The sequence below is a fragment of the Chiloscyllium punctatum genome, chromosome 20, assembly GCF_047496795.1.
Source record: "Chiloscyllium punctatum isolate Juve2018m chromosome 20, sChiPun1.3, whole genome shotgun sequence".
NCBI classification, from domain to species: domain Eukaryota; kingdom Metazoa; phylum Chordata; class Chondrichthyes; order Orectolobiformes; family Hemiscylliidae; genus Chiloscyllium; species Chiloscyllium punctatum.
The window spans coordinates 74,576,739-74,604,494 of record NC_092758.1 but is presented as its reverse complement, the minus strand read 5'-3'; the positions used below and the strand labels follow the sequence as shown (position 1 = coordinate 74,604,494).

The window sequence follows — 27,756 nt, the reverse complement described above, 5'->3', positions numbered from 1 at the left end:
AGGAAGAACATTAATTTTAATCAATGCTACTGGTAGCCCCTCCCACCGGTGCAGGTCCTGTTTATCCAGTAAACAATTGCACAAAGTTTAGCTCTATATAGCTGATGGAAGCTGGATAATGAAAATTCCCAGGTAGAGAAAACATTTTTTACAACCACCGAAAGGGAAACTGCAGTCCATCCTGCAACTCAGGCACTCCCACCAATCCCCCTCAGGGAATGACTTCCAACTTTGTAAAATTTATCCTGAATCCCAAAAAACTGCTGAATAATTTAATTTTTTGTATTTACCGGGATACAAACTTTACCGGGTTAGCCAGAAACGAATGGACATCATCAGCATAAAGAGCAACTTTGTGCTCCTCCATTCCTACCTTTAGTGCCACTATTTTAGGGCCCTTCCAGATGGCCTCTGCCAAAGGCTCAATTACCAAGCAGCAGTGAGAGAGGACACCCCTGCTGGTTGCCTCTCCCAATACAAAAATTATCAGATTTAACACCGTTGGTGATAATTGCCACCTTGGTATCATTCTATAGTACTGCCACTCAGCTAGCAAAGGTCCCCCCCAAGACTAAAACGATAATAGACAATAGACAATAGATGCAGGAGTAGGCCATTCTGCCCTTCGAGCCTGCACCGCCATTCAATATGATCATGGCTGATCATTCCTAATCAGTATCCTGTTCCAGCCTTATCTCCATACCCCTTGACTCCACTATCTTTAAGAGCTCTATCCAATTCTTTCTTAAATGAATCCAGAGACTGGGCCTCCACTGCCCTCTGGGGCAGAGCATTCCACACAGCCACCACTCTCTGGGTGAAGTAGTTTCTCCTCATCTCTGTCCTAAATGGTCTACCCCGTATTTTTAAGTTGTGTCCTCTGGTTCGGCACTCCCCCATCAACGGAAATATGTTCCCTCCTGCCAGAGTGTCCAGTCCTTTCATAATCCTATACGTTTCAATGAGATCCCCTCTCAGTCTTCTAAACTCAAGGGTATACAAGCCCAATCGCTTCAGTCTTTCCGTGTAAGGCAATCCTGCCATTCCAGGAATTGACCTCGTGAACCTACGCTGCACTCCCTCAATAGCCAGAATGTCTTTCCTCAAATTTGGAGACCAGAACTGTACACAGTACTCCAGGTGTGGTCTCACCAGGGCCCTGTACAGCTGCAGAAGCACCTCTTTGCTTCTATACTCAATTCCTCTTGTTATGAAGGCCAGCATGCTATTAGCCTTCTTCACGACCTGCTGTACCTGCATGCTTGCCTTCATTGACTGGTGGACAAGAACACCCAGATCTCTCTGAACAGCCCCTTTACCTAATTTGATACCATTGAGGTAGTAATCTGCCTTCCTGTTCTTGCCACCAAAGTGGATAACCAGACATTTATCCACATTAAACTGCATCTGCCATGCATCTGCCCACTCACCTAACTTGTCCAGGTCACCCTGTAATCCCCTAACATCCTCATCACATTTCACCCTACCACCTAGCTTTGTGTCATCAGCAAATTTGCTAATGTTATTGCTGATACCATCTTCTATATCATTTACATATATTGTAAAAAGCTGCGGTCCCAGCACAGATCCCTGCGGTACCCCACTGGTCACTGCCTACCATTTCGAAATGGAGCCGTTAATCACTACCCTTTGTTTCCTATTAGCCAACCAATTCTCTATCCAATCTAGTACTTTGCCCCCAATCCCGTGCGCCCTAATTTTACTCACTAACCTCTTGTGTGGGACTTTAGCAAAAACTTTCTGAAAGTCCAGGTACACTACATCCACTGGATCTCCCTCGTCCATCTTCCGAGTTACATCCTCAAAAAATTCAAGAAGATTAGTCAAGCATGATTTCCCCTTCATAAATCCATGCTGACTCTGTCCTATCCTGTTACTATTATCCAGATGTGCCGTAATTTCATCCTTTATAATAGACTCCAGCATCTTTCCCACCACTGAGGTCAGACTAACTGGTCTATAATTTCCTGCTTTCTCCCGCCCACCCTTCTTAAAAAGTGGCACAACATTAGCCGCCCTCCAATCCTCAGGAACCGACCCCGATTCTATTGAACTCTGGAAAATAATCACCAGCGCATCCACGATTTCCCGAGCCATCTCCTTCAGTACCCTGGGATGCAGGCCATCAGGTCCCGGAGACTTATCAACCTTCAGACCTAACAGTCTCTCCAACACCAAATCCTGGCAAATATAAATTCCCTTAAGTTCAGGTCCTTCAGCCACTGTTACCTCAGGGAGATTGCTTGTGTCTTCCCCAGTGAACACAGATCTGAAGTACCCATTTAATTCCTCTGCCATTTCTTCGTTCCCAGTAATATATTCCCCTGCTTCTGTCTTCAAGGGCCCAATTTTTGTCCGAACCATTTTTTTGCCTTGGACATACCTAAAAAAGCTTTTACTATCCTCCTTTATATTCTTGGCCAGTTTACCTTCGTACCTCATTTTTTCTCTGCGTATTTCCTTCTTACTAATCCTCTGTTGTTCTTTAAAAGCTTCCCAGTCCTCCGTTTTCCCGCTTATCTTCGCTAAGTTATACTTCTTCTCTTTTAACCTTATAGGTTTCTTTACTTCCCTCGTCAGCCACGGCCGCCCATGTCTCCTCCTGGGATCTTTCTTCCTTTTAGGAATGAACTGATCCTGCATCTTCTGCATTATACACAGAAATATCCGCCATTGTTCCTCCACGGTCTTCCCTGTTAAGGTATTGAACCATTGAACTTTGGCCAGTTGCTCCCTCATAGCTCCATATTTCCCTTTATTCAACTGAAATATTGTCACTTCCGATTGTACCCACTCCCTCTCAAATTGCAGATTGAAGCTTATTGTATTATGGTCACTACTTCCCAATGGCTCCTTCACTTCGAGGTCACTGACCAATTCTGGTTTGTTGCACAATACCAGATCCAGAATCGCCTTATCCCTGGTCGGCTCCAGCACCAGCTGCTCTAAAAATCCATCTCTGAGGCACTCCACAAAGTCTCTTTCTTGAGGCCCGATACCATCCTGATTCTCCCAGTCTACCTGCATGTTAAAATCCCCCATAACAACTGTAGTAACATCTTTGCGACAAGCCAATTTCAGCTCCTGATTCAACTTACCTCCAACATCCAGACTACTGTTTGGGGGCCTGTAGATGACTCCCATGAGGATCTTTTTACCCTTAGTGTTTCGAAGCTCTATCCACACTGACTCTACATCCCCTGACTCTAGGTCTGCCCGCGCAAGGGACTGAATATCCTCCCTTACCAACAAGGCCACCCCACCCCCTCTGCCCGTCAGTCTATCCTTACGATAGCACGTGTAGCCTTGAATATTCATTTCCCAGGCCCTGTCCCCATGAAGCCACGTCTCAGTTATCCCCACAATATCGTATCTGCCAATTTCCAAAAGATCCTCAAGCTCATCCACCTTGTGTCTAATGCTTCTAGAACACCAAAGAGATACAAACATTCCACTTGATCAAACACCTTTTCCACATCCAGGGAGACCATCAAGCCCGAAATAAATCTCTGCTGACATACTTGCACTATGTTCAGTACCCTCCTGATATTACTACTGATTTGGAGATGCCGGTATTGGACTGGGCTGCACAAAGTTAAAAATCACACAACACCAGGTTATAGTCCAACAGGTTTAATTGGAAGCACACTAGCTTTTGGAGCGCCGCATAACCACCTGATGAAGGAGCTGCGCTCCGAAAGCTAGTGTGCTTCCAATTAAACCTGTTGAACCATAACCTGGTGTTGTGTGATTTTTAACTTTGATATTATAACTGGTCTTCTTTTGTAACAACAGGCAGTACCTTTTACAACCTCAAGGCCAGCACTTTTGATAAAATTTTGAAGTCTACATGCAACAACTAGATAGGTCTGTACGAGGCGCAGTCATTGGGGTCTTTCCCTTTTTTTAAAATGAGGGAGACATTGGTCTCCCTAAGGGAGGGTGGGAAGCAGTCCTGGTTCTATGAGTAACTATACATCCCCAGAAGTGGCTCAGCCAACGTATGTATAAACCCTTGTCAAACTCACTCAGGAACCCAACTGGGCCAGGTGTTTTGCCAGTTTGGAGCTGCCTTAATGTCTCTTATACCTCTTGTATCGTCAGGGGGGTGCATTTAAAAGGGAAGCCGGCTCTGCATTTATACCAGGGAGGCCCAGGTTCACGAAAAAGGATTCCATTCTCGCTACTTCATCCTCACAGCCTTCCGACTGGTATAACTCTGCATAGAATTCCCAAAATCTGGCATTAATCTTTTTCAGCTCATGGGTAACAGTACCAGATCTCTCCCAAATAGATACAATAGACTGTGGAGCACTTTTCTTCCCAGCCAGATCAGCCAGGTATCTATCTGGCTTATCCCCGTATTCGAACAATCTTAGATTTGCAAAGGAAACCCCTGTCTTCGCTGCCTATATGAGCACTGAGTCCAGAGCAGCCTGGAGAGCCATGACCCGCTGTAACTTAACCACAGATGGCCTGTCATAATATGCCGACTCAGTTGCTTTCAGCCGGACCTGAAGCATCTGCTACTGGTCCCCTCTCTGCCTCTTCCTAGTTGTTGAATATGAGAAATTCAAAGCTCTTAAATATGCCTTAGTGGTCTCCCAAAATACTGATGGATTACTGGCCATACCCCAACTGATGTCCCAGAAGGCCCTGAACTCTGTTGTAATGTACTCCACAAAGTTGCCATCTCTCAACAGAAATGGATCCATGAGCCAGTGCCATGTATCTGTTCCACTACCCTTAACCTTGACATCCAAGTACACTGCCGCATGGTCTGAAATAGTTATCTTCCCAATCCTGTCGGCTCATACTGAGTCCAAACAAACTGACAGAATAAAGAACATACCAATTCTTGCATGGCACTTGTGCAGGCTGGAGTAAAAGGTAAAATCACCCCCATTAGGGGTGAGACACCTCTATACATCCACAAGCCCCAACTCCCTACACAAATCAACTAGCTGTCTAGATTGCAGGGGTGTACCCAACAAACCCCTTTGCATCCGGTCTACCCCGGGGTCCATGAGACGATTAAAGTCTCCTCCTATGATCGTACGGCGCACCTAAAGAGCCATTAATTTAGAGACTGTGCCCATTAAAAATTTGAAGTGGGAACAATAAATGTTCAGAATGTCATTTTTTTGTCCATGTACACAGAACCTCGATTATCTGAATGAGATGGGTGGGCACTATTTCACTCTGATAATTGATTATTCGGATGATCAATTTTAGCTTAAACAGGGGAAGCCATACTGATCTCATGCTATGCTCGACCTGAGAATGTGTTTAAATCTATAATTTCATAGAGTCTGCCATTTAAACAAGCTAATCTTCGAAGCCTGCAAATTACAGGTTAAAATGAGAAAAACTAAATCCTTACCATGAAATCCCAGCATTAAACAAGGTCCCAAACAGCTTCTACAATCACAAGACCAATTACAGTATCAGTTTCTGGAAACTCATTTCGGAACAGAAAGACGGAAGTCCCGCCTCATGCGTGTGTTTACATTCTCGGCCTTTTTTTAAAATGAACGGCCTGGTAAAGTTCTGGAATACTGTAAAACACTTACTTTTGCAAAGAGCTGTGTAACAACCCTTACGCAAAAAATATCCGTTTGTGTTTCTTTGTTTCCGCCTACGTTTTCACATCCTCTTCAATACACATACCTCTTTGATGTAACATTTTTGCAGGAGCTTGAAATCCTCTCCAGATAATCCAATATTCGGATAATCGAGATTCGGATAATTGAGGTTCCTCTATATTAAGGCCTTGAGAATGATGAACCTCCCAGGCTCCTTCTTGATTTGATCTATTATCTGAAATGGGAGGTTCCTCCATACCAATATGGCCACTCCTCTACTTTTAGAGTTGATGGAGAAGAAGAATACCCTATCATATTCCCCCTGCTGCAACTTCAAATGTTCCCCATGCATCTCCTGCAGCAGAGCGATGTCAACCCTTTCCTTCTTAAGGTTTGAGAGCACCTTTTTTTCTGTTAATGGCTCCCTCTTATATTCCAGGTGCACCAACTGAACAGATCGCTAGCCATGACCACCCTTCGCAGCCAGTGGTTCCCTGAGAGGAAGAAGTTTATTCAATGTGCAGCAAGTGGAAATAACACTGACTTTACAGAATCTAAAAACTTTCCCAACACTACTAAAAGTAAAAAACTAACCACTACACTTAACTTAAACGAATAAACATATAAAGCACAAATCACTAGAGATCCCCCCCTCGCTCATAGCGGGCATTTATTCCAAACCTTACAGCCATCCTGGTTCCTTCCAGATAAGGCCGCACCTCAGACCCAAGCAATACACAGACAAAGAAAACACGTTGTTTTACTCATGGAAATTAACAATGGATGCCGTCCCCTCGCCTTCCACATCTCAACCCCATACATTTTTACATAAAAGAAGTAACCACCCCTCACCCAGAAAAAAATGAAATGACAGATAATTACGAAATGATGAAATATTAAACAAATAAAGTTTTACACCAAAACAATGCCAAGCCTATAGGACCAAAAACCATGAAAGGGAAAAGAGCAAAGAAAGAGAAAACAATTATTATACCATTGACCGCAATTATCTTTTGCTCCCTTCACCCTGCTCCCAAACTGGCTCAAGTCATTTATTTCAGAGAGTTTAAAATTTCCTTTGCTTTTTCTGCCAAGTCGAAATAATAAGCAGATCCCCAATGATTAAAATGGAGTACTGCTGGGTATGTCAAAGAATATCGAATATTCAAATCTCTTCATTTCTTCTTAGCATCATCAAGATATTTCCTCTCCTTAATTATGGCCACAGAGAGGTATTGAAAAAACATTATTTTCGAACCTTTATACAACAGGGCCTGTGGATCTCTTCCCAGTCTTCTGGAGGTTTCTATTATTAACTGCTTCTCTTTATAGAGTTGGAGTCACACGAGGACCAGGCGGGGACTCTGATCTGAACCAGACCTGAACCAGACCTGGTGGGCCCGCTCCACTCTCACTTGGCTTGACTCCATCTCCAGCCCCAGAAACCTTGAGAGCCACTGTCCAAGAATCCTACCAGACTCTCGCCCTCCTCATGCTCTAGAAGTTCAACAACCTGTAAGTTTTCCTCTGACCTCGGTTCTCAAAGTTGTCAACCTGTTCCAATAGGGCCCGAACCTGGTCTTCCAGAATTCGGATCCACCCCTCCGAGTTCTCTGTCATGGTCTCCGAGGGCGCAGTCCTTTGCTTGACCACGTCTACATATCAACCCAATGTCTGGATCTCCTGCTCATGCTTTTTCAGCATAGCTGAGTTCAGCTTCAACGCTGTTTCAACTTTTTTTTTGGAGTTTTGCAAACTCCGAGAGAAAATGCTGCTGCTCTGTCGGATTCGAAGACATTGCCACCGGAGTCGAAGCAGCAGCTGCAGGTACGCCCGACACAGGGGAATGCCCTGCCTATGATTCTTGCACTCCCTTTTCCTTGTTCGTGTTCATCTCGATCCCACAGGTTCCAAATCAAAAGTTAAGAGGTTCTAGGTACTTTCCCTGCTTTGTGCTACCAATTTTTCTTAGAGGTTGGGCGGGGGGTGGGGAGAAGAGGCTAGAGAACCACCTTGCCTAGAGTATAGCAGAATCCAGAACAGCAGACTTCCAGAATTCCGCCACCTTGGATCTCCCCCTCAGATGCCTTTTAAATGTTGTCATTGCACCAACATCCATAACTTCTTCTGGCAGCTCAATCCATATACGCACCACCCTCTGCGTGAACAAATCGCCCCATAGGTCCCTTTAAAATTGTTCCCCTCTCATTCTTAACCTATGCCCTCTCGTAATGACTTTTTAGGTCACTAAGAGATTTCTGGGGGTGGAAGAAGTAACTTCGGGAGTTTTATAAAAAGTGATCAAGGCAAAGCTGCTGGATTTGGCAGAGAAGCTGGAGTTGGGTTGCCTTTGTGAAAAGAGGGGAGGTAATTGCAGCATGGTTAACATTTAAATTGCTGAAAGTGCCACTGGAATCTTTGGAAATGGCTAGAATTCAATTACAGATGAAACAGCTTGAACATGAAAAGGAAATGAAACTGTTTGAATTATGATTAAAAGCAGAGGAAAAAGAAAAGGAGAGAAGGACCTAGTAGAAGAAAAGCAGAAAGAGAGAGAGTTTGAACTTTAAAAGTTGGCAATTAGAGAGGAAAGTCGACTTAAAAGGACAGACGTGAAGATGGAAGGCAGGCTGAGTGAGGCAGATAGTGATGCTGAGCAAACACATTGCAGCCAAAGGCCTGGTATGAATATGTTTAAATACATCCCATTCTGATATTACGCGATACGATAGATTCTGCTGTACCAACATGCTTCTTTAACGTAAATTGGTTTTAACGCGATTGAAAAATTTAGACCGTTATTTGTGAAACGCAAAATTTCCTTACCTGTTATGGCTATAATGTGATTCCAGCCTCACTAGTCTAAATGGCACAGCTATTGCGCAATTTTCTTGTAACGCAAAATTGCATGTGAACAGAATTATTGTGTTATATCAGAACCCACTGTAGCCCCATTCTTGAGCAATCTCACGTTATAAGAAAATTGTGCAATAGCAGTGCCATTTAAACTAATGGGGCTGGAATCACATTATAGCCAATACAGGAAAGAAAAGATCATATTCTACAAGTAATGGCCTAAATTCTTCAATCCCATTAAAGCAAATTCACGATGAAGAAACACATGTCATAGCAGAACCAACTGTATGAAAAAGCACTGCTTAAATTTAATGAGAAGGTTGTAGAAGCCTTTTTCATTTCATTTGAGAAAGTGGCAGTTGGGATATCTGGTCAGCACGGATGGCTTAGACTGTCGGGTCTGTTTCCATGCTGTACATCTCTATGACAAACAAAGTGGTCAGTGACCATGTGGGTTTGTTAATCCAAACTAAGCTGGTAAATAGAACTAGTGATGCATTTGCATCATGACCTGAGGAAGAATCTGTGGAATATGCAGAGGTAAAGAAAGCTATCTTAAATCCATACGAACTACCGCCAGAAACCTACAGATAATGTTTTGGGAATCTAAGGAGGGAGCCTGGTCAAACATACATTGAGTTTCAAAGGATCAAGCAAAGTAATTTTGAAAGGTGGATAAGGGCACTGAAAATAGATCAAACATATTACACTGTTAGAGAGATGATTACTTTGGAGGAGCTTAGTGACAGCATTATTATACTACCTACTCGTGATGTGTCGTAACATGCCCAAACAAGTTGAATAAAACAACTTGTACACTTTTAACATAATAAGACATCCCAACATACTTCATAGGAGTGATTTAAAGCAACATTTGATGCAAAAAAAAACTGGCAAGGAGGAAAGAGAGACAGACAAGAGGGGAGCTTAGTCCATTGGCGGCTGAAAGGGGAGCCATCAGTAGTAAACCTATTAAAATTAATGATAGTCAAGAACTAGAATCAGATGAGCACAGATATCTCAGGGGAATATGGGAGATTACGAGTCAGGGAAGATAGGACAGATTTTGGATTATTAAATGGAAAATGTAGACAGTAGCAGCAACAATAGGATTGTGACATCACTTGATTATTAACTTTTCACTAGAGTATTGAGCTAACATTTTTAGTGATATTAAAGAAGGACCAAATTCCATAACAGAATTTACACACAAAATTCCATGCACGAACATAGACTGGTTTCTGGGATTAAACAGATTTACATACCTGTTGTAATCTAAGAAACACTCATACGAGCTTGCCCAAATCTTGTGCGCTGAAAACTGCCAATAACATAGCAAGAGATTAATTTTACAGTGGTGGGGCGGGGGTGGCAAGGGAGAGGTTTGTCTTGAGTGCAAGCTGAAGATCTGACAAACAAGCATGCTAATTACGTACATATGGGAAACTAAGGTAAACCAGGCACTGACATCTATGAATACATCAAGAAATTGTGATGACGTAAAGGATTTATGACAAATATACTACTGAAAAAGTTTCTTTCTCATTTATAACTTGTAATGAGTCATTTGCAGCTCTCTCATTTCTAGCCTCTTCAATACAAGCAGTAAAAGTGATGGCAGAGGTTTTGATGTCTGCAATGATTAAATATGGAAAGTTTTGCTTTTCTGGCAGTTGAGTGGGTGGTGAAAGAGGGATATTTAGGGTTGAAATTTTGAAACATAAAATCCTAACCCTAGCATACCCTAAGAATCATATAATCCCTATGGTGTGCAAAGACGCCATTTGGTCTATTGAGTCAGCACCAATCCTCTGGGAAGCATCCCACCCAGACCCAGTTCCCTACCCTAGCCCTATAACAACACATTTACCATGTCTAATCATTCAGCCTGCACATCCCTATAGAATATGGATTATTTAGTACAATCGATCCACCTAAGCTGCATATTTTGGTCTGGACACAAGAAAAATGTTCGGTAACTGTGTGGTGTTCGAAGGCTGGAATCGAACCCAGGTCCCTAGCACTGTGAAGCATCAGTGTTAACACTGAACTGCCATCCTGCCATTTTAACAGGTTAAAGGGAAAGGGTGCATGACTAACTTGCTCAAATCTCCCAGTTATAAATTTAAGTGCTGTTGAGAGGGTTTCCAAGATTTCAGTAAATCGGGATGTCAAAGAGGAGAAAGATGGCTGATTCAAGCAAGTAAGAACTTTTCCAGTGCTGCTGCTTCTGCTACCACCTATGTTCAGCTTCAGTTTTGTTTGAGCATTTGCTTTAACATCTTGCACTACTATTTGTAGATCGTTTCTGAGTTCCAAAATGCTTCTGGTCCCAAAAGGAAATGCATGTGCAGTCCAAATAATAGTGAGGCTATCAACACTCACTGATAAAATTGGTTATATCTTTTGCACATGAATGGTCAAACATAGAAATTAATAACTAGAGACCGGTGAGCTAGATATCGGAGGTGGGCAAGTTGTTGGACGGAATCCAGGATTTACATGTATTTGAAAGGCAAGAACTGATTAGGGATAGTCAACATGACTTTATGCATGGAAAATAATACATCAATAACCTGAATGAGTTTCCTGATGAAGTAATGAAGAGGAACGATAAAGGCAGAGTGGTGGACATGATCTATTTGGACTTCTGAAAGGCGTACAACAAGGTTCCTCATAATAGACTGGTTAGCAAGGTCAGATCACATAGAATACAGGGAGAAATAGTCATTTGGATATCGAATTGGCTCAAAGGTAGAAGACTCATTGTGGTAGTGGAGGATTGCTTTTCAGACTGGAAGCCTGTGACCAGTGGTGTTCCACAGGGATCAGTGCTGAGTCCACTGTTTTTTAAATGTGAACACAGGAGATATGGTTAGTAAGTTTTCAGATGACATCAAAATTGGAGGTGTCGTGGACAATGAAGGAGGTTACCTCAGACTACTTGGGACTTTGATCAGATGGGCCACTGGGCTGAAGAGTGGCAGATAGTTTAATTGAGATAAATGTGAGGTGCTGCATTTTGGAAAAGCAAATCAGGGCAGGACTTGTACACTTAATGGAAAGGTCCTGGGAGTGTTGCTGAACAAAGAGATCTTAAAGTGCAGTTTCAGAGTTCCTTGAAAGTGGAATGGCAGGTATATTGGATAGTGAAGAGTGGTTGGGCATGCTTGCCTTTATTGGTCAATGCATTGAGTTTAGGAGCTGGAAGGTCATGTTGCAGCTGTATAGGACATTGGTCAGGCCACTTCTGGAATACTGCGAGCAATTCTGGTCTTGCTCCTACAGGAAGGATGTTGTGAAACTTGAAACGTTTCAGAAAAGATTTACAAGGACGTTGCCATGGTTGGAGGGTTTGAGCTAGAGGGAAAGCCTGTAAAGGCTGGGGCAATTTTCCCTAGATCTTCGGAGGCTGAGGGGGTTTATAAAATAATGAGGGGCATGGATATAGTAAATAGTTAACGTATTTTCCCAAGGGTGGGGAAGTCCAAAACTAGAAGCATAGGTTTAAGGTGAGAGGGAAAAGATTTAAACGGGACCTAAGGGGGCAACCTTTTCATGCAGTGGGTGGTGCGTGTATGAAATGAGCTGCCAATGGAAGTGGTGGAAGCTGGTACAATTACAATATGTAAAAGGCATCTGGATGGGTATATGAATAGGAAGAGTTTCAAGGTACATGGGCCAAATAATGACAAATGGGACCAGATTAATTCAGGTTATCTGGTTGGCATGGACGAGGTGGACCGAAGTGTCTATTTCCATGCTACACAGTTCTACGACTCTATGACTCTACAGAAGGCCGAAGGGTCTGTTCCTGTGTTGTATTGTTCTTTGTTCAAGTAACGTAATAAATAACATGCATCACAACAACTGTATTTGGACTTAATAGGTCCCATGGAAAAATCCTGCTTGTAAAAACAGGGCTACAATTTTCTTAATCACATAAAGAACCGCCAAGAGCATTTTACAATTCCTTACAGAAGAGTTAATAACTTTTAAAACCTGAAAAGTGTTTTCCCCAAACAGCTATCAGTAATTCTCACAGTTTCAGGAAAGTAAAATACATGATAGAATGAGAACTTCAGGGAAGCAAAATTATGGTCTTGTGAAGATCTTTTTTGCTTACTATATTGACTTAGATTTGAAGAAGAACCATTTAAAGGAGGCTGTTCCAAACCTGTATTATGCAACACAGATTACCACCATTCTCAGCAAATTTGGGCAAACACCATTCATCAAGGCTCAACTTCTCAAGTGCTACTATTGTAAACCACTAGACCAACTAAAGTAAAGACTATCTACTTTGGGAAAATCATACTTGCAGATTAGACATTTACTCTTGACATCAAAATCTGAAATATGAGAATATCAATCATAAATTTGATAGGCTCAAATATCAATATGAGAGATGAATTCATTAGTCACAATACAGATACAATTAATTGACAACATCAGGGCTAGATACAACAATTATGATTAACTAAATGCATCTGGAGAATATTAATTAAATTATTGCTTTAGCATATGTAAAGAGACACTATTACTAACACTGTGGATTCAGTTAGATAGCACATTCTGTGGTCGATTAGGTCTGTTAGCTTAGTACAGCTTATGATGCAGAATGAAGCCAGCAGCATGGGTTCAGTAGCTGAAGTTACCATGAAGAATTTTCCTTCTCAACCTTTCCCCTTACCTGAGGCATGTTAAACCACCACCAGTCACCTTTCCCTCTAATCAGACAGCTGCCCTATAATCTGGTAAGACAATGGCAATTTTACATTTTTGTAATGTTTCACTCTGTGAATAAATTTGTGGATAAGAATTAGCTCCAATTTCATGCTTCATCAACTGGTTTATAACAAACATCATATATATGAAACTGGCCTTTAAGAAACGTTGCCGATATTTAATTATCAAAGGAGCAACTTCACTCATCTTTGCCATACGTCATAATAAGTGCTTTAAATCACCAGCAAGAGGTACAACAAAACGAAGCTGCAGATACAAAAAATCTGAGATAAACCACACAATAGTGCAACTGCCATTTGAAAAGGAAAAGACAGTGATCTTTTAGGCATAGGACTCTACTCACAGCTTACACCAAAAGCAGGAACTTGCCTACTCTTTGCAGAGATGCCGACTGACTTATGATCTAATAGGAGTATTTTCTAATTCTGAAGCATTAGTATTATATATTATGTGGAATTCAAAGCTGTAATAGATTGTTACAAGTTGCCTTGATCCGTGAGAAAAGGAGAGGTAATTACAACGACAGTTCAGCATTTACATTTGCCGGAAATGCCATCAGAATTTTTGGAAATGGCTAGACTTCAATTGCAGATGAAGCGGCTTGAACATGAAAAGGAACTGAAACAGTTTAAATTACAGTTTAAAGCAGTGGAATGAGAAAAGGAAAGAATCGCTTTGGCAGAACAAAAAGAAAAGGAGAGGAAGGCCCTAGCAGAAAAAAGGGAGAAAGAGAGAGAATCTGAATTTCAGAAGTTAGCACTTAAATAGGAAAGTTGGCTCGAAAGGATGAAGATAGCAGGTAGGCTTAGTGAGAAAGATAGTGATGATGAGCAAACCCATCGTAGCCAAATTTGGGGGGGGGGGGGGAAATCTGTTTAAATATATCCAAACATTGCCTAAAATTTGATGAGAAGGATGTAGAAGCCTTTACTTTTCATTCAAGAAAGTGGCTAAACAAATTAAATGGCTTTGACCACGTAGAATTGTTGATACAAACAAAATTGTCAGGTCAAGCTAGTGAGGTATTTGGATCACTATCAGAGGAGGCAACTAGGGAATATGAGGTGGTGAAGAAAGCTATCTTAAGTGCATATGAGCTTGTGCCAGAAGCCTACAGATGAAATTTCATGAATTTAAGGTCTCTGGTCAAACATACACTGAGTTTGAAAGGATTAAAGCAAGTAATTTTGACAGGTGGATAAGGGCATTAAAAATAGATCAAACCTTGACACTCTCAGAAAGACTATTGTTTTGGACGAGTTCAAAACTTCACTCCCTGAAGTAGTGAGAACTCGTGGAAGAGCACAGAGTTAAAACAGCGAGAGTAACAGCTGAAATGGCTGATGAATATGAGTTGGTTCATAAATCAAAGTTTGGCTTACAACATCAATTTCAATCAGTGAGGGATAGAAATCAGGGAAAAAGAGAAATCCTCATGTGGTACGGGAAAAGTAGATCTCAGTGAAGATAATAAATACAGCCTACCACAGATTAAAAAGGAAACCATGAAGGGGAAAGAAAAGGTAAAAGGCTCAGGTGTCCTCTATGCAATAAAGTACGCCACAAGAATTCACAGTGGAGATGGATTAGATAAAACAGTGGAAAGACAGATGTAGGAAAACAGGATAAGCCAATGAATTTTGATAAAGTGGTAAAGGAAAGCACAGTGGAGGGTAAAAAGCAGCACCAGAATGTATAAACTGGTCAGAGGTTGGTTGAGGAGCAAGTGCCAGATTTTCTTAAACCATTTACTTGCGAAAGTAAGGTTTACTCGCATTGGCCAGAAGCAGCAGGTAAAGAAGTTACAGTATTAAGAGATACGAGATAATGTCAATGTTTGATGTTGAGAGATGAGGAAGTATGTAACTCAGAAGGACTATTGCTAGAAAACTGTGAGCATGTGGAATTCATGGTGAGACAAGAAGTGCTCCGTTACGTACAGTGAAGTTGAAGTGTTCAGTGAAGACTGGAAAAGTGGTAGGAGTACTGGAGAAACTCAGCTCCAGGAACACAATTTGTCCTTGCTATGGATATAGCTGGTTCACAGGTCGCCTACTGTGGTTGAAAAGTCAGAGGAGAATCAGGCAACTGAAGGAAGTATATCCTACGATTTTTTCTGATTGTGATAACACGATCACAAAGCCACCGGTTGAAACAGAAGGAGAAACAGATAAGGAAGTTGAAGTCAAATTATCACAGACCATGTTTGATTGAATCTTTCAGCCAAAACAGGAACAGGTGGAAGATGAAATTGATATTTTTAATTCATAGAAATTAACTGAGTTATAGCAGATAGATGAAGACTGAAGCAATTATAATCAAAGAGCTTACAAAGAAGTAAAATCAGAGTGTCTTCCGAAACGTTACTATCTTAAAAATGATGCCTTAATGAGGAAATGGAGATCATCATATATTCAGGCAAATGAGAAATGGGCAGAGGTTCATCAAGTTATATTGCCAATGGATTACAAAAAGGTGTATTGTTGGTAACACATGAATTATCAGTAGGAGGTCATTTAGGAGTAAGGAAAACTTGAGTCCAAATAAAAAAAACATTCTTACTGGCCTGACAACTTAAGAACATGGAATCTCAGAGATGTACAGCATGGAAGCAGAATCATTGGTCCAACTCATCCATGCCAAACAGATATCCATTTGCCAGCACTTGGCCCATATCCCTCTAAACACTTCCCATTCATGTACCCATCCAGATGCCTTTTAAATGCTGTAATTGTACCAGCCTCCACCACTTCTTCTCTGGCAGCTCATTCCACACACACATCACCCTTTGTGTGAAAAGGTTGCCATTTTAGGTCCCTTTCAATCGTTTCCCCTCTCACCTGAAACCAATGCCCTATAGTTTTGGACTTCCCAACCCAGGGAAAACATCTTGTTGATTTACCCTATCCATGCCACTCATGATTTTATAAACCTCTATAAAGTCACCCCTCAGCCTCCAACATTCCAGGGCAAATAGGCCCAGCCTAATCAGGCTCTCCCCATCGCTCAAACCTTCCAACCATGGCAACATCTTTGTAAATCATTTCTGAAACCTTTCAAGTTTCACAACATCCTTCCGATAGAAGGGAGACCAGAATTGCACACAATATTCCAAAAGTGGCCTAACCAACATCCTGTACAGCCACAACATGACCTTCCAACTCCTATACTCAATGCTCTGACCACTAAAGAATACTGATTGCCTTTCACTATGTCGACCTACCTGCGACTCCACTTTCAAGGAACTATGAATCTGCATTCCACGTCTCATGTTCAGTAAAAACTCCCCAGGACCTTATTATTAAATGTATAAGATCTGCCCTGATTTGCCTTTCCAAAATGCAGCTACCTCACATTTATCTAAACTAAACAACATCTACCACTCCTTGTCCCATTGGCCCATCTGATCAAGATCCTGTTGTAATCTGAGGTAACCTTCTTCGGTGTCCACTATACCTCCAATTTTGATGTCATCTGCAAACTTACTAACTTGATCTCTTATGCTCACATCCAAATCATTTATATAAATAACGAAAAGCACCAATCCTTGTGGCACATCACTGGTCACAGGCCTCCAGTCTGAAAACCACCACCACCCTCTGTCTTCTACTTTTGAGCCAGTTCTGTATCCAAATGGCTAGTTCTCCCTGTATTCCATGAAATCTAACTTTGCTAACCAGTCTACCATGACGAACCTTGTTGAATGTCTGACTGAAGTCCCTGGAGATCACGTCCACCAATCTGCCCTCATCAATCGTCTTTGTTGCTTCTTCAAAAAACTAAATCAAGTTTGTGAGACATGATTTCCCATGCACAAAGCCTGTCCCCACCTTTCCAAATACATGCAAGTCCTGTTTCTCAGGACTCCCTCTAACAACTTGCCCACCACCAATGTTAGTCTCACCAGTCAAAAGTTCTCCAGCTTTTCATTACTATCTTTCTTAAATAATGGCACCACGATAGCCAACCTACAGTCTTCTGTCACCGCACCTGAGACTATCAATGATCCAAATATCTCAGTAAGGGGCCCAGAAAACACATCGTTAGCATCCCACAGAGTTCTAGGGTACACCTGATCAGGTCCTGGGGATTTATCCACCTTTATGTCTTTTAAGATATCTAGCACCTCCTCCTCTGTAATATGGACATTTTTCAAGATGTCACTATCTATTTTCCCATGTTCTGTATCTTCCATGTCCTTTTCCATAGTAAACCCTGATGCAAAATACATGTTTAATGTCTGCCCCAGCTCCTATGGCTCCACACATAAACTTCCTTAATGATATTTGAGGGGCCCTATTCTCTCTCTAGCTCCCTTTTGTCCTTAATGTATTTATAAAATTCCTTTGGATTCTCCTTAATCCTACTTGCCAAAGCTATCTCTTGTCCCCTTTTTGCTCTCTTGATTTCCCTCTTAAGTATACTGCTACTGGCTTTATACTCTTCTAAGGAATCACTCAATCTTTGCTGTCTATACCTGACATATGTTTCCTTCTTTTTCTTCACCAAAACCTCAATTTCTCCAGTCATCCAGCATTCCCTACACCTACCAGCCTTGTCATTTACCTTAACAGGAGCATACTGTCTCTGGACTCTCATTATCTCAGTTTTGAATGTTTCCCATTTTACCTGCAAACATCCATTTCCCCCATCAACTTTTGAACATTCTTGTCTAATACCATCAAAATTGGCCTTCCTTCAATTTAGAACTTCAACTTTTAGACTCTGTCTCACATTTTCAATCAGTTTTCTTTTAAACTAATAGAATTAAGGCTGCTGCCCCAAAGTGCTTCCCCACTGACACCTCAGTCACTTGCCCTGCCTTATTTCCTAAGATTAGATTAGATTTCCCACTTTTTCTAGTAGGAACATCTACATACTGAATCAGAAAATTTTCTTGGACAACTTAACAATTTCCTCTCCATCAATATCCTTAACACTACGGCAGTCTCTATCTATGTTTGGAAAGTTAATACCCCAACTATTATTCTTATAGGTAACTGAGACCTCCTTACAAATTTGTTCCTCAATTTCCTGCTGACTATTGGGTGGGGTCTATAATACAATCCCAAAAAGGTGATCATCCCTTTCTTATTTCTGAGTTCCACCCAACTAACTTCCCTGGATGTCTTCCCAGGAACATCCTCCTAAATACAGCCATAATGCCATCCTCTATTTAAAAAAAACACTCCCTCTCCTCTCATCCCCCTTTCTATCCTTCAGATAGCATTTGTAACAGGGAACATTAAGATGCCAGTCCTGTCCATCCCTGCTATGATGACCCAGTCTCATGTTCCTAACCATGCCCTGAGTTCATCTGTTTTCCCAGTTTGGCATCTTGCATTGAAATAAATGCATTTAATTTACCTTGTTTACCTTTATTTCTGCCTGCCCTGACTGTTTCACTTGTTCCTTTTCCCAATTGTACCAGTCTGACTGATCTCTTTCCTCACGATTTACTTGGTTCCACCCCCCCCACAACCTCCCCTAACTGCAACCACCCCCCCCAACAACATCCCCCACACCTTCCCCTCCCCCCAACCCCCACCCTTACTAGCTTATATCCTATTGAGCAACTCTCCCTGCCAGTATATTAGTCCCCTTCCAATTCAGGTGTAAAGATATCACTCTACGCAAGGCCATCTTTGCACCTTAACAATCTACAGAAAATAACACAGTCTTACTGCTCTAAAAAACACTGCTCCCGGCTAATGTAGTACCTATGTTTTCTATTTTTAAATTTTAATCAAGAGACAAATCTCAATAAAACAAATAACCAAAAAGAACCCACTCTACTCACTATTTTAAAAAAATGATAGCAAGGTCAGACTTAAAAGCCATGTACTTAACTGCTCCAAGTGCTATGAGCTCTCCCACACATGCTCCTCCAAGATCAGCTGTGACTTTTGCCGTTTGTTAATTTTTCTTAGATGCACTCCGATGTCCAGAAATACTTGAACTCAAATAGCAAAAGCAGTAGCTGTGCAGATTCACTGCTGCGTCAAAGAGCAGTATAGATTTCTTTCTCATTTGATTCACTGACCATGTGGTCTCAGCCTTTGTCTCTCTTCTTCCTTTTTAAAGTGCAGTTGTTTTGATCTTTCCCCCCCAAAAGTTACCAAAACAGTGCAACAGCTTATAAAACAGTAATTACTGCTCCTGGAATTTGAGGAAATGACCTCCAACACCAAAAATACCTCAAAAAAGGAGTAGCTTTTAAAGCAAGTTGAATTTTGCCAACATGTCATTGGAAAATCTCAGGCAGTAATAAAACCAGCACCTTTAATATCCATTCCTGCATTGAAGGAACCTTTTACAAAAGTCTTAATTAATTGCATTGGACCGCTACCAAAAGGTGGGAATCCGTATTTGTTAACAGTAATGGATGTGTTCACTAGATTTCCAGAGGCCACTCCATTATGCAATATCACAGCTAAAATGACTGTAGAAGTGTTACTCAAATTTTTCACTAGATACGGATACAATCAGACCAAGGGTCAAACATTTTACATCAAAATGTTTCAGACAAGTTATGGGTAGCTTAGGAATAAAACAATTCAAATCTACTGCGTACCATCCAGAATCAGAGGGAGCATTAGAAAAGTGACATTAAACTTTAAAGACCATGTCACAAGCTTATATTCAAGATTATTGAGATAATTGGGATAAAGGAATTCCATTTATACTTTTGGCCATTAGGGATGCACCAAATGAATTGACTAAAATTCAGTCGATTCAAATTAAACTTTGGACATGAAGTGAGAGGACCACTGAAATTAATTAAAGAGAAATTGGTGAGTCAGAATTCTGAGACCACATACTTGGCCTACATATCAAATTTTATGGAACAATTAAATAGAGCGGGGAGTTGGTTAGACAATATTTAAAGTTTTCACAGTATATCATGAAACAGGAAGCAGAAAAGAGATCAAAAACTCACAATTTTGCAAAATAAAGTATTAGTGTTACTTCCAGTGATAGGTTTAGTGGACCTTACCAAATTGAAAGGAAGCTGGATGAGGTGAACTGTTTGATAAGGCCTCCAGATACAAAAAAACTCACAGCATGTGTCATGTAAATTTGCTGAAAAGGTATTTTGATGGAGAAGGAAAGCAAAAGGAGAATGTGTTACTGGTTACAGCATAAAGTGAAGAACCAAATTCAGAGGACTCTGAATTGAATATTCCTCAAATTAAATTGGACAATGAGGAACTTGTCAAAAATTGGGATAAATTATTGAGTCACCTTCCAGAGGAAAATCAAAGTTACCTGAAAGAGTTATTGTTATGGGGAATAAGCTGAGAAGTACTAAACTAATTATGCATGATGTAGATAGAGTAAATGCTGTTGCAATTAAGGTTCAAAAAGACATTGACCGCAAGCTCTAAGATAACATCAAGTGAATTACAGCGACTGGAGCTCACCCACCTATAGTAAAGATGCCAAAACCAGGTGTATCCAACAGACAAAGTCAATGCAGTTACAATATCTGATTCAGATCCAATTCCACATTTGGAAGACTGCATGCAGAAGGTGGGACAAGCAACTTATATTTCTAATTTGGACTTACTCAGAGGATACTTTATTTGAAAGTGCAAAGAGAATTTCAGCTTTTGTTAACACCAAACAGAGAATCAATTTAAAGTCATGCAATTTGGTATGAAAAATGCACCAGCCACATTTCAAAGACTAACTAATAAAGTCATTTCTGGATTACCCAACTGTGTGCTATACACTGATAACCTGGTGATTTTTAGTCACACATGGAAGAAAGATTTACAGCATTTATAAGAATTATTCAATCATCGTCGAGAGGCAGGCTTGGTAATAAAACCTGGCTAAGAGTGAATTCACCAAAGCCCAAGGGCCATGTAATGGGACATGGACAGGTGGCCCAACATAATATGGAAACAAAGGTTATTCAGGAGTATCCCATACCATTGACAAAGAGAGCAGTACTATTATTCCTGGGATTGAGTGGGTTTTATCAGACGTTCACGCCAAATTTTAGCAGGGTGGCTGCTCCACTCACTGACTTATTGAGGAAGTGCAGAAAATTTCTGTAGACGGAGGAATGACAGAAGGCATTCAACAGCCTGATAGCTTGTTAACTACTGTCCCAGTATTAGCCACACCTAATTATGCAAAGCCATTCAAGGTAGTTTTTGATGCGAGTGATGTGGGTGTCTGTGCTGTACTCCTACAAGAGGACAAAAAGAAGATACATATCAGATACTTCTCCAGGAAATTGAATATTCATCAACAGAAATATTCCACAATTGTGAAGGAGACCTTGAGCTTGGTGTTGGCGTTACACCATTTCAAGTTATATTGCCAGTAATGTATCTGAGACAATTATATAGACTAATCAGAACCCAAAGATTTTGGAAAAAACAATTAAGGACAAAACTTCCCGACTGTTTACACAGAGCTTATGTCAATTTGCAAACTATATAGGTGGCAGGATGAGAAAACGTTAACTGCTGACACATTGTCGAGAACTGAATGAAAAGAAATGGAGGCGTTCGTTGGCAGGAGTAAATGGAATGAAATAGAATGTAGTACTGAGTGTTTGTCTGCATGCTTGTAATATGTGTGTTATAGTGTACAGAGTTAGATGAAGAGGTTTAAAATGAAGCTTTGTATATTGATGGTTCATTTTTATTTGAAGGGGGAGGAGTGACGATGCTGCTATTTGAAAAAGGTTATTTTGTCCTTGTTTTTTGAAAAGAGGTTGTAAAAGCAAAAGTGCTAAGGAGTCTAAGATGTGTCTAATTTAACAATGGGAGTGGCCACTTCTCCCAATTCAGGTTTTTACTAGTTTGCTTTTAGCTGTAGCTGTCACAAAATGTGAAAGTCCAGGGGAGTTACAAGCTTCAGTCAAGAACTCCTCTGACCTTTTTCTGACATCTCTCTAGATGTTGTTCCTTCCTGCCTGTAAAATCTGTGTTTAAATTTACCTTTTTGCCAAGGGGTGTGTGTGAGGGATGTTGTTGTACTGGAACAGTTAATTAGTAATAGTTACTGTAATAGGTCAGTTACGTTTTCCAATAGTTGTTACTCTAAATTTCTTTTGTTCATGTTTCAACTGTAATGTTTAAATACATTTTGCTTGGCTAAAGCTGAGTGGTTTGACCAGCTGCATCACACTTGGAATATGCACTTCACATCTGCCTTTAAAATAAGAAGTAGTTAGGATCTAGGCTACCTTCTTAAAAACTTTGAGGGAGTCTGGCCTGGAAGTATACAAAAATATTCTTAAGAGTCTACCAAAAACAGGGTCCATTCTACAAAATCTTTGGTTACTAAATATAGTTCTGAACATTGTGCAATTTGACTCCTTGCACTTATTTTGTTGCCCACACTAAATAAAAGAAACAATAAATCAGGCTCAGTTCTACAAACATAAAATTCATTTAATTATGGAGCCACAAGGCTGCTAACGCTTTAATTACATATCACAGTAAATCAGCATTGGAAAGATTGGAAGGAAATGGAAAAATCTGGGGACATGGAAAAATAATTGAAATGCATTAAGGCATTTTTCTTTCCCCACAGTAGTTCTGTTTTACATTTGCTGTAGCCTGTGTGTGTTGTTTTCAACGTAGATTTAGAGTAGCTTTTAATTTTGGAATGGTTGCTATTGAATACAATAACTGCTGGCATGATAAGAGTGCTGATTTTCAGCCTTTACTTATTCTTGACAGTCTATTCCTTCAGGTGGTATTCAATTTGGAAGCCTTTTCAGCCAAAGTTTGGGTTTCAGGTTGCAAAGTGGAGCATTTTCCAAAAGATAGTTCCTGAATTCCCTCGCTACAAATTTTCCGAAAGATAATTCCTGGATTCCCTCACAATTACCCTAATTATACCTTTTTCATAAGTACAGGTTGCTATTGCTCTTCTTCCTCCATAGCTAAACTGAGCAGTCTGGCCTAACAGCACAGTGAGGTTGACATAGATCATAGATCTTCCAAACTTGTATATGTATTGCTTACATCATCACAAGACCTTCAGTTTCTTTCAATGGCCACCCTTTCAACACATAACAACTCAACACTTGAAAAATAGTATAAGATCAAGAACATATAAGACTGTATGTTGAACAGCAGTTTTTGCCATGAAATTGTGCAATGGACATAAATCTTAATTTCTATAAAAATTATTTCATACTGTTTCATATTTGCAGAAAGACATCTTTAAAAGCAGCTTTCGCATTGATATTTATCCTTTAATGTCAAGCTTTGTAGTTTCTATAAAGCAAAAGAATTAAACTTACTGAAAGGCGCCCAAATAAAAAAAGGAAAGATTTTGCCTTTTGGAAATTTAACACAAATCAAGATCAATATAAATGCAACAAAAATAACTGGCAACCCCTTGGGCAGAATCCCAGACCCTTTCCTTCAAGGGAAGGTCAATTCTTTGCAACAGCAGCTTTTGTATAAAATTTTACACTTCTTTTGGAAAAATCTTAACTCCCCTGGTTGCACAGATCCACTAGAACCACCTTAACCTTTGCAGTGTTAACAATCTGGGCATTAAATCACTTGAGGAAAGAAATTTTGACTGAAATCCTAAACACTTGCTTGGTACTCAGGAATTCAGCTCACCAACTCTCCATTCTGACTGTCTCCACTTTCTGCCTTTTTACTTTGCCCTTTATCTATTGCACTGTCTCTGTATTTAGCTTACGACCTATGAGCATACCTCCAGGTCAAGGATAGCGAGTGTGCGAGATGGAGGGGTGATTGGATAACTTTTCTCCTTTGCCCTCTCCTCTCACTTACCTGTAACAAGATGAGTTTAGAGGGAGTGTTTTTAAATGTTTTGGTTCACTAATAAACAAGCAGGCTTTCAGGGAAGTCTGAGTCGAAAGAAAGGGTAATGAATATTCACATGACACCTCTAAATGGACACATTGGAACACACTCACTCCCTCATGAACACAGACATGGAGACAATGAAAAATAGATTATTGAGACAAAGCATTTCATTAAGGTACTAAAAGATTACTAGGAATCAAATCACATCAATAAAAAAAATGAATACGAAGTGTGGCTAGCCGGAAATGTTCCTTCTCATGGCTTTCTGAAAACAAATGAAGGTCACAAATTTCTGTAGCCTAGTCTGCAGAAACAAAGTTTACAGATGAAAATGATCTGTTCTTGCTATAGGGTTATCCTTCTTCCTGTTGGATTGCAGACTGACTTGTCCCTCTGTGATTCTTGGATTAAAAGAATCTGTGATCTAAGGTCAGTTTTGGTCATGTATTTATCATTAGCCAAAATTATACTTGAATCTTTTAAAGTGATACAAATTTTTAAAAGTCATTTTCAAACATCCATAAAGACTAGTAACAGATCTTCCAAACATTTTGAAGTATCACAAGAGCATGGCAAAAACTAAAAGGCCAAGGATGAAGGAAAAGGGTGAAATCAACATCGAAGAGAAAGTGTTGGGAATTTCTTTTTAAGTAATGAAGAAAGAAGACAGGAAATTCCAGGGGATAATTCAACAAAGGTGTATTTAATGATGAGCATAGGAGCTTTCCAGGATTAGAAATGAATTCTATGGTCACCATCTTTCCTTGTTTAAGTCTGAAAATTGCTATTTACAATGCATTAGGGTCAAATACCTTGGTGGTTTATAAGATAACAATTCTACAGATAGCATAGTTAGCTAGCTTCCTACTTACAATATAATATCTATATATAAGAACAATTCCAAGACAGCATTTAACCATGTTTGTTTAAAAATACTACATATTTTAAATAAAGCAATAAAATTTATTAGATAGAAAGTCATTTTCCAACACGTAAAAAGAGCCAGTATTTTACAATCCAGACTTCACCACCATCTGGTGCAGCTCAGCTCAATTTCAGATGCTGAGATGATTTTTCAAAGAAGTTCTTAGCACCCACGAATAAATATTTATGGGTCCAACATTGACTCAAAATTCATTGCCAGATCTAGGCAGTTAAAAATTTAACAGTTTGATACAGTTGGCCAAAAACAAATCAATCCAAAGTGGCACGGTCTGAAGGCTGAAAAGCAGTGAAGCAGACAAAAGCCAAGGTATTTTTCCCAGACTACGGGAATCCAAAACTAGAGGGCATAAGTTTAAGGTGAGAGGGGAAAGATGTAAAAGGGACCAGTAGGACAACTTTTTCACATAGATAGTGGTGCATGTATGGAATAAGCTGCTGGTGGAGGTGATGGAGGCAGATACAATTACAACATTTAAAAGGCATCTGGATTGGTCTATTAATAGGAAAGGTTTAGGAGGGTATGGGTCAAATGCTGGCAAATGAAAGAAGATTAGTTTAGCATGTAAAGTCAGCATGGATGAGTTTCCATGCTGAAAAACTCTATGAATTAATAGACAGTAAATAGACAGAAATAATAACCAGCAGTCACTACAGGCTATTCAGCACAACCTGTGTTTATGCTTACCCTTCAGGCAAGCAGACAGAAATAAATCACATATGCCCAACCTGATTCCAGATCATTTCTCATTATCTGTCTATCCAATACAATGTGGAATTCTGGCATTGTTTCCAACTCAAGCACTTATGGATCCAGTGCCGGTTTTGGTCATCATGTTAACAGAAAAACTATCAGCATTCGCTATCATTATTCTGTGAAATTTACAGCAACTTCTGGCATCCACAATTGCACAGTGAAATCGAGAAATCCAAATGTTGCTTTAGTAACGTGCTGTGGTATGCTTTAGAAGCTTCCACAGTGATTGTCTAGTAATCAGTGAACTGATAAGAGTTTCTCCTTTTGGTTGCACTTTAAAAACCTCCAATCAAGTTTTGCCTCATTACCTTGCTGTTATTGGGTACTAAATAGCATTCTCAATATAACTACAGTGTCCAAACTTAAAATTGGGTTGTGTCCCTCAATATCACGATTCTAGGTAAAGCATTGATTCTGTTAAAGGTGCAGTTAGGTTCTGAAGTGCCTTACTTAGCAGAAAAAAAAACATTATACCTGTATACTCCATATTGAAACCCAACAATTTAAATGACAAAATTCCTAAATTGGTAAATTAAACAAATTATTCAAAATTAAATTCAACAATTCACAAATACCTGTCTAAAAGAAAAATGTAACATTCTACTAACACTATCTCTTGTAATGGAGCTGGAGAACCACTACTCCTGGTTTCTTCTCAAAGGAATGGGGAGGGGTGACCAGCAGAGCCATCTTCTGGGAGTGCCACTCTTTCTTAACTGCATTGTGGCTCCTGCCAAGTGCTGTCATTTTGGGTGTCTGAAGCACCCCTCTTGTTGACTGATGCCGTCTGAGGCCCATTCGTGCCATTGCTCAGTGGAGCTGTACATTGGAGTAGGGCATCTCCACTTCGACTGCCATCACAGTGGACAGAGTACTATCATCACCCCACATACTAGAGGAGCAACAAACTGGTCTCTGAAGGCCAGGAATGAGGAACTGCTGGCGCAATCCTATCAGCACCTGCTGGTCATGGAGGGGCTGCCAAGCTCAGTCCTGCTAGGAGATGGGAGATTGCCAGGCATGCTCCTCCAGCTTTCTGTGGGCTGCAAGAGACCTAATGACTCTGGTCCTATCAAAGACCTGTGTCTCATGGGAGGAAGGGCCTATTAAACTTCAGAATGGCTATGGCTGAGTGGGCTGGCTCCTGAGGGTGATGTTGGCTTCTCAGTGGATGCTGTGGAGTAGACGACAACTCAAACAGTCTGAGGCCTGGGTGTGCAGAGTGCTTCCTACAACAGAACATGGTCAGTATTGTAATACCAGGAGAGGCTGCAAATCAGGGGAGACATCATGCCAAAATTGATTGGGTCATGTACTGTAACATACTGTGATAAAAAAACACCCTTACAAATCACGCAATGTTCAATGAGCTTTCCAGACCTAATCACTGACTAATGTTAAAGTGAAATAATACCAAGTGGGCAATTCTAAATGCAACCAATTACTGTACCTGTACTGCGAAACCCCGCTGCCCCTAAAAACACTAATTTTACATTTATGGAATGTGATTCTTCATTAGGAAAAAAATGCATTATTTCACAATAAAGAAACAATGGGTTCATGATATTTCAACTTCCAATGTGTATAGCTTTATTTGAACTTTTGTAAAATTAATTTAAACAATAATGTGCATGTTATTTACTGGTCCCTGTCTATGCAAGTTTCAATGAGACCGCTTACTTACCTTGTTTAATGATACTGCTGTCGCTAGACACCAGGAGATCCCCTTCGCTTAACAATAAAAAGGAAGTCCACACCACACAGTTCACTAGATATTTGGGGGCAGCTTTCTTCGAATGTACCTCATAGCTAACTGCAAAATCTACCCTTTCTAGAACTTCTGTGTCAGTGAGTTAGTAACATCAACTAGGTCATAAAAATTCTGAATGTGAATAAAAAAATGGAAAAATTATGACTCTTGCATACACTAAACAACAGGTACTGTATTCATTGACAAACACGAATGCTTTCAGTACTTAATATTTCAGAGCAGACAACTGATGAGAAACAAATTGCATATGTGCTT

At 40.3% G+C, this 27,756-nt stretch overlaps 1 protein-coding gene across 1 annotated transcript in view; it reads right to left on the bottom strand.

Moving 5' to 3' along the window:
* The window catches only part of LOC140491822 (ran-binding protein 17-like), a 235,240-nt gene extending 208,036 nt beyond the window's left edge, over positions 1–27,204 (bottom strand). The window contains exon 1 of the mRNA XM_072590217.1: positions 25,703–27,204. Within this exon, the coding sequence (XP_072446318.1) occupies positions 25,703–25,717 (15 nt within the window). The 5' untranslated portion in view covers positions 25,718–27,204. The remainder of the gene's footprint in view (positions 1–25,702) is intronic.
* Positions 27,205–27,756: the final 552 nt, after the last annotated feature.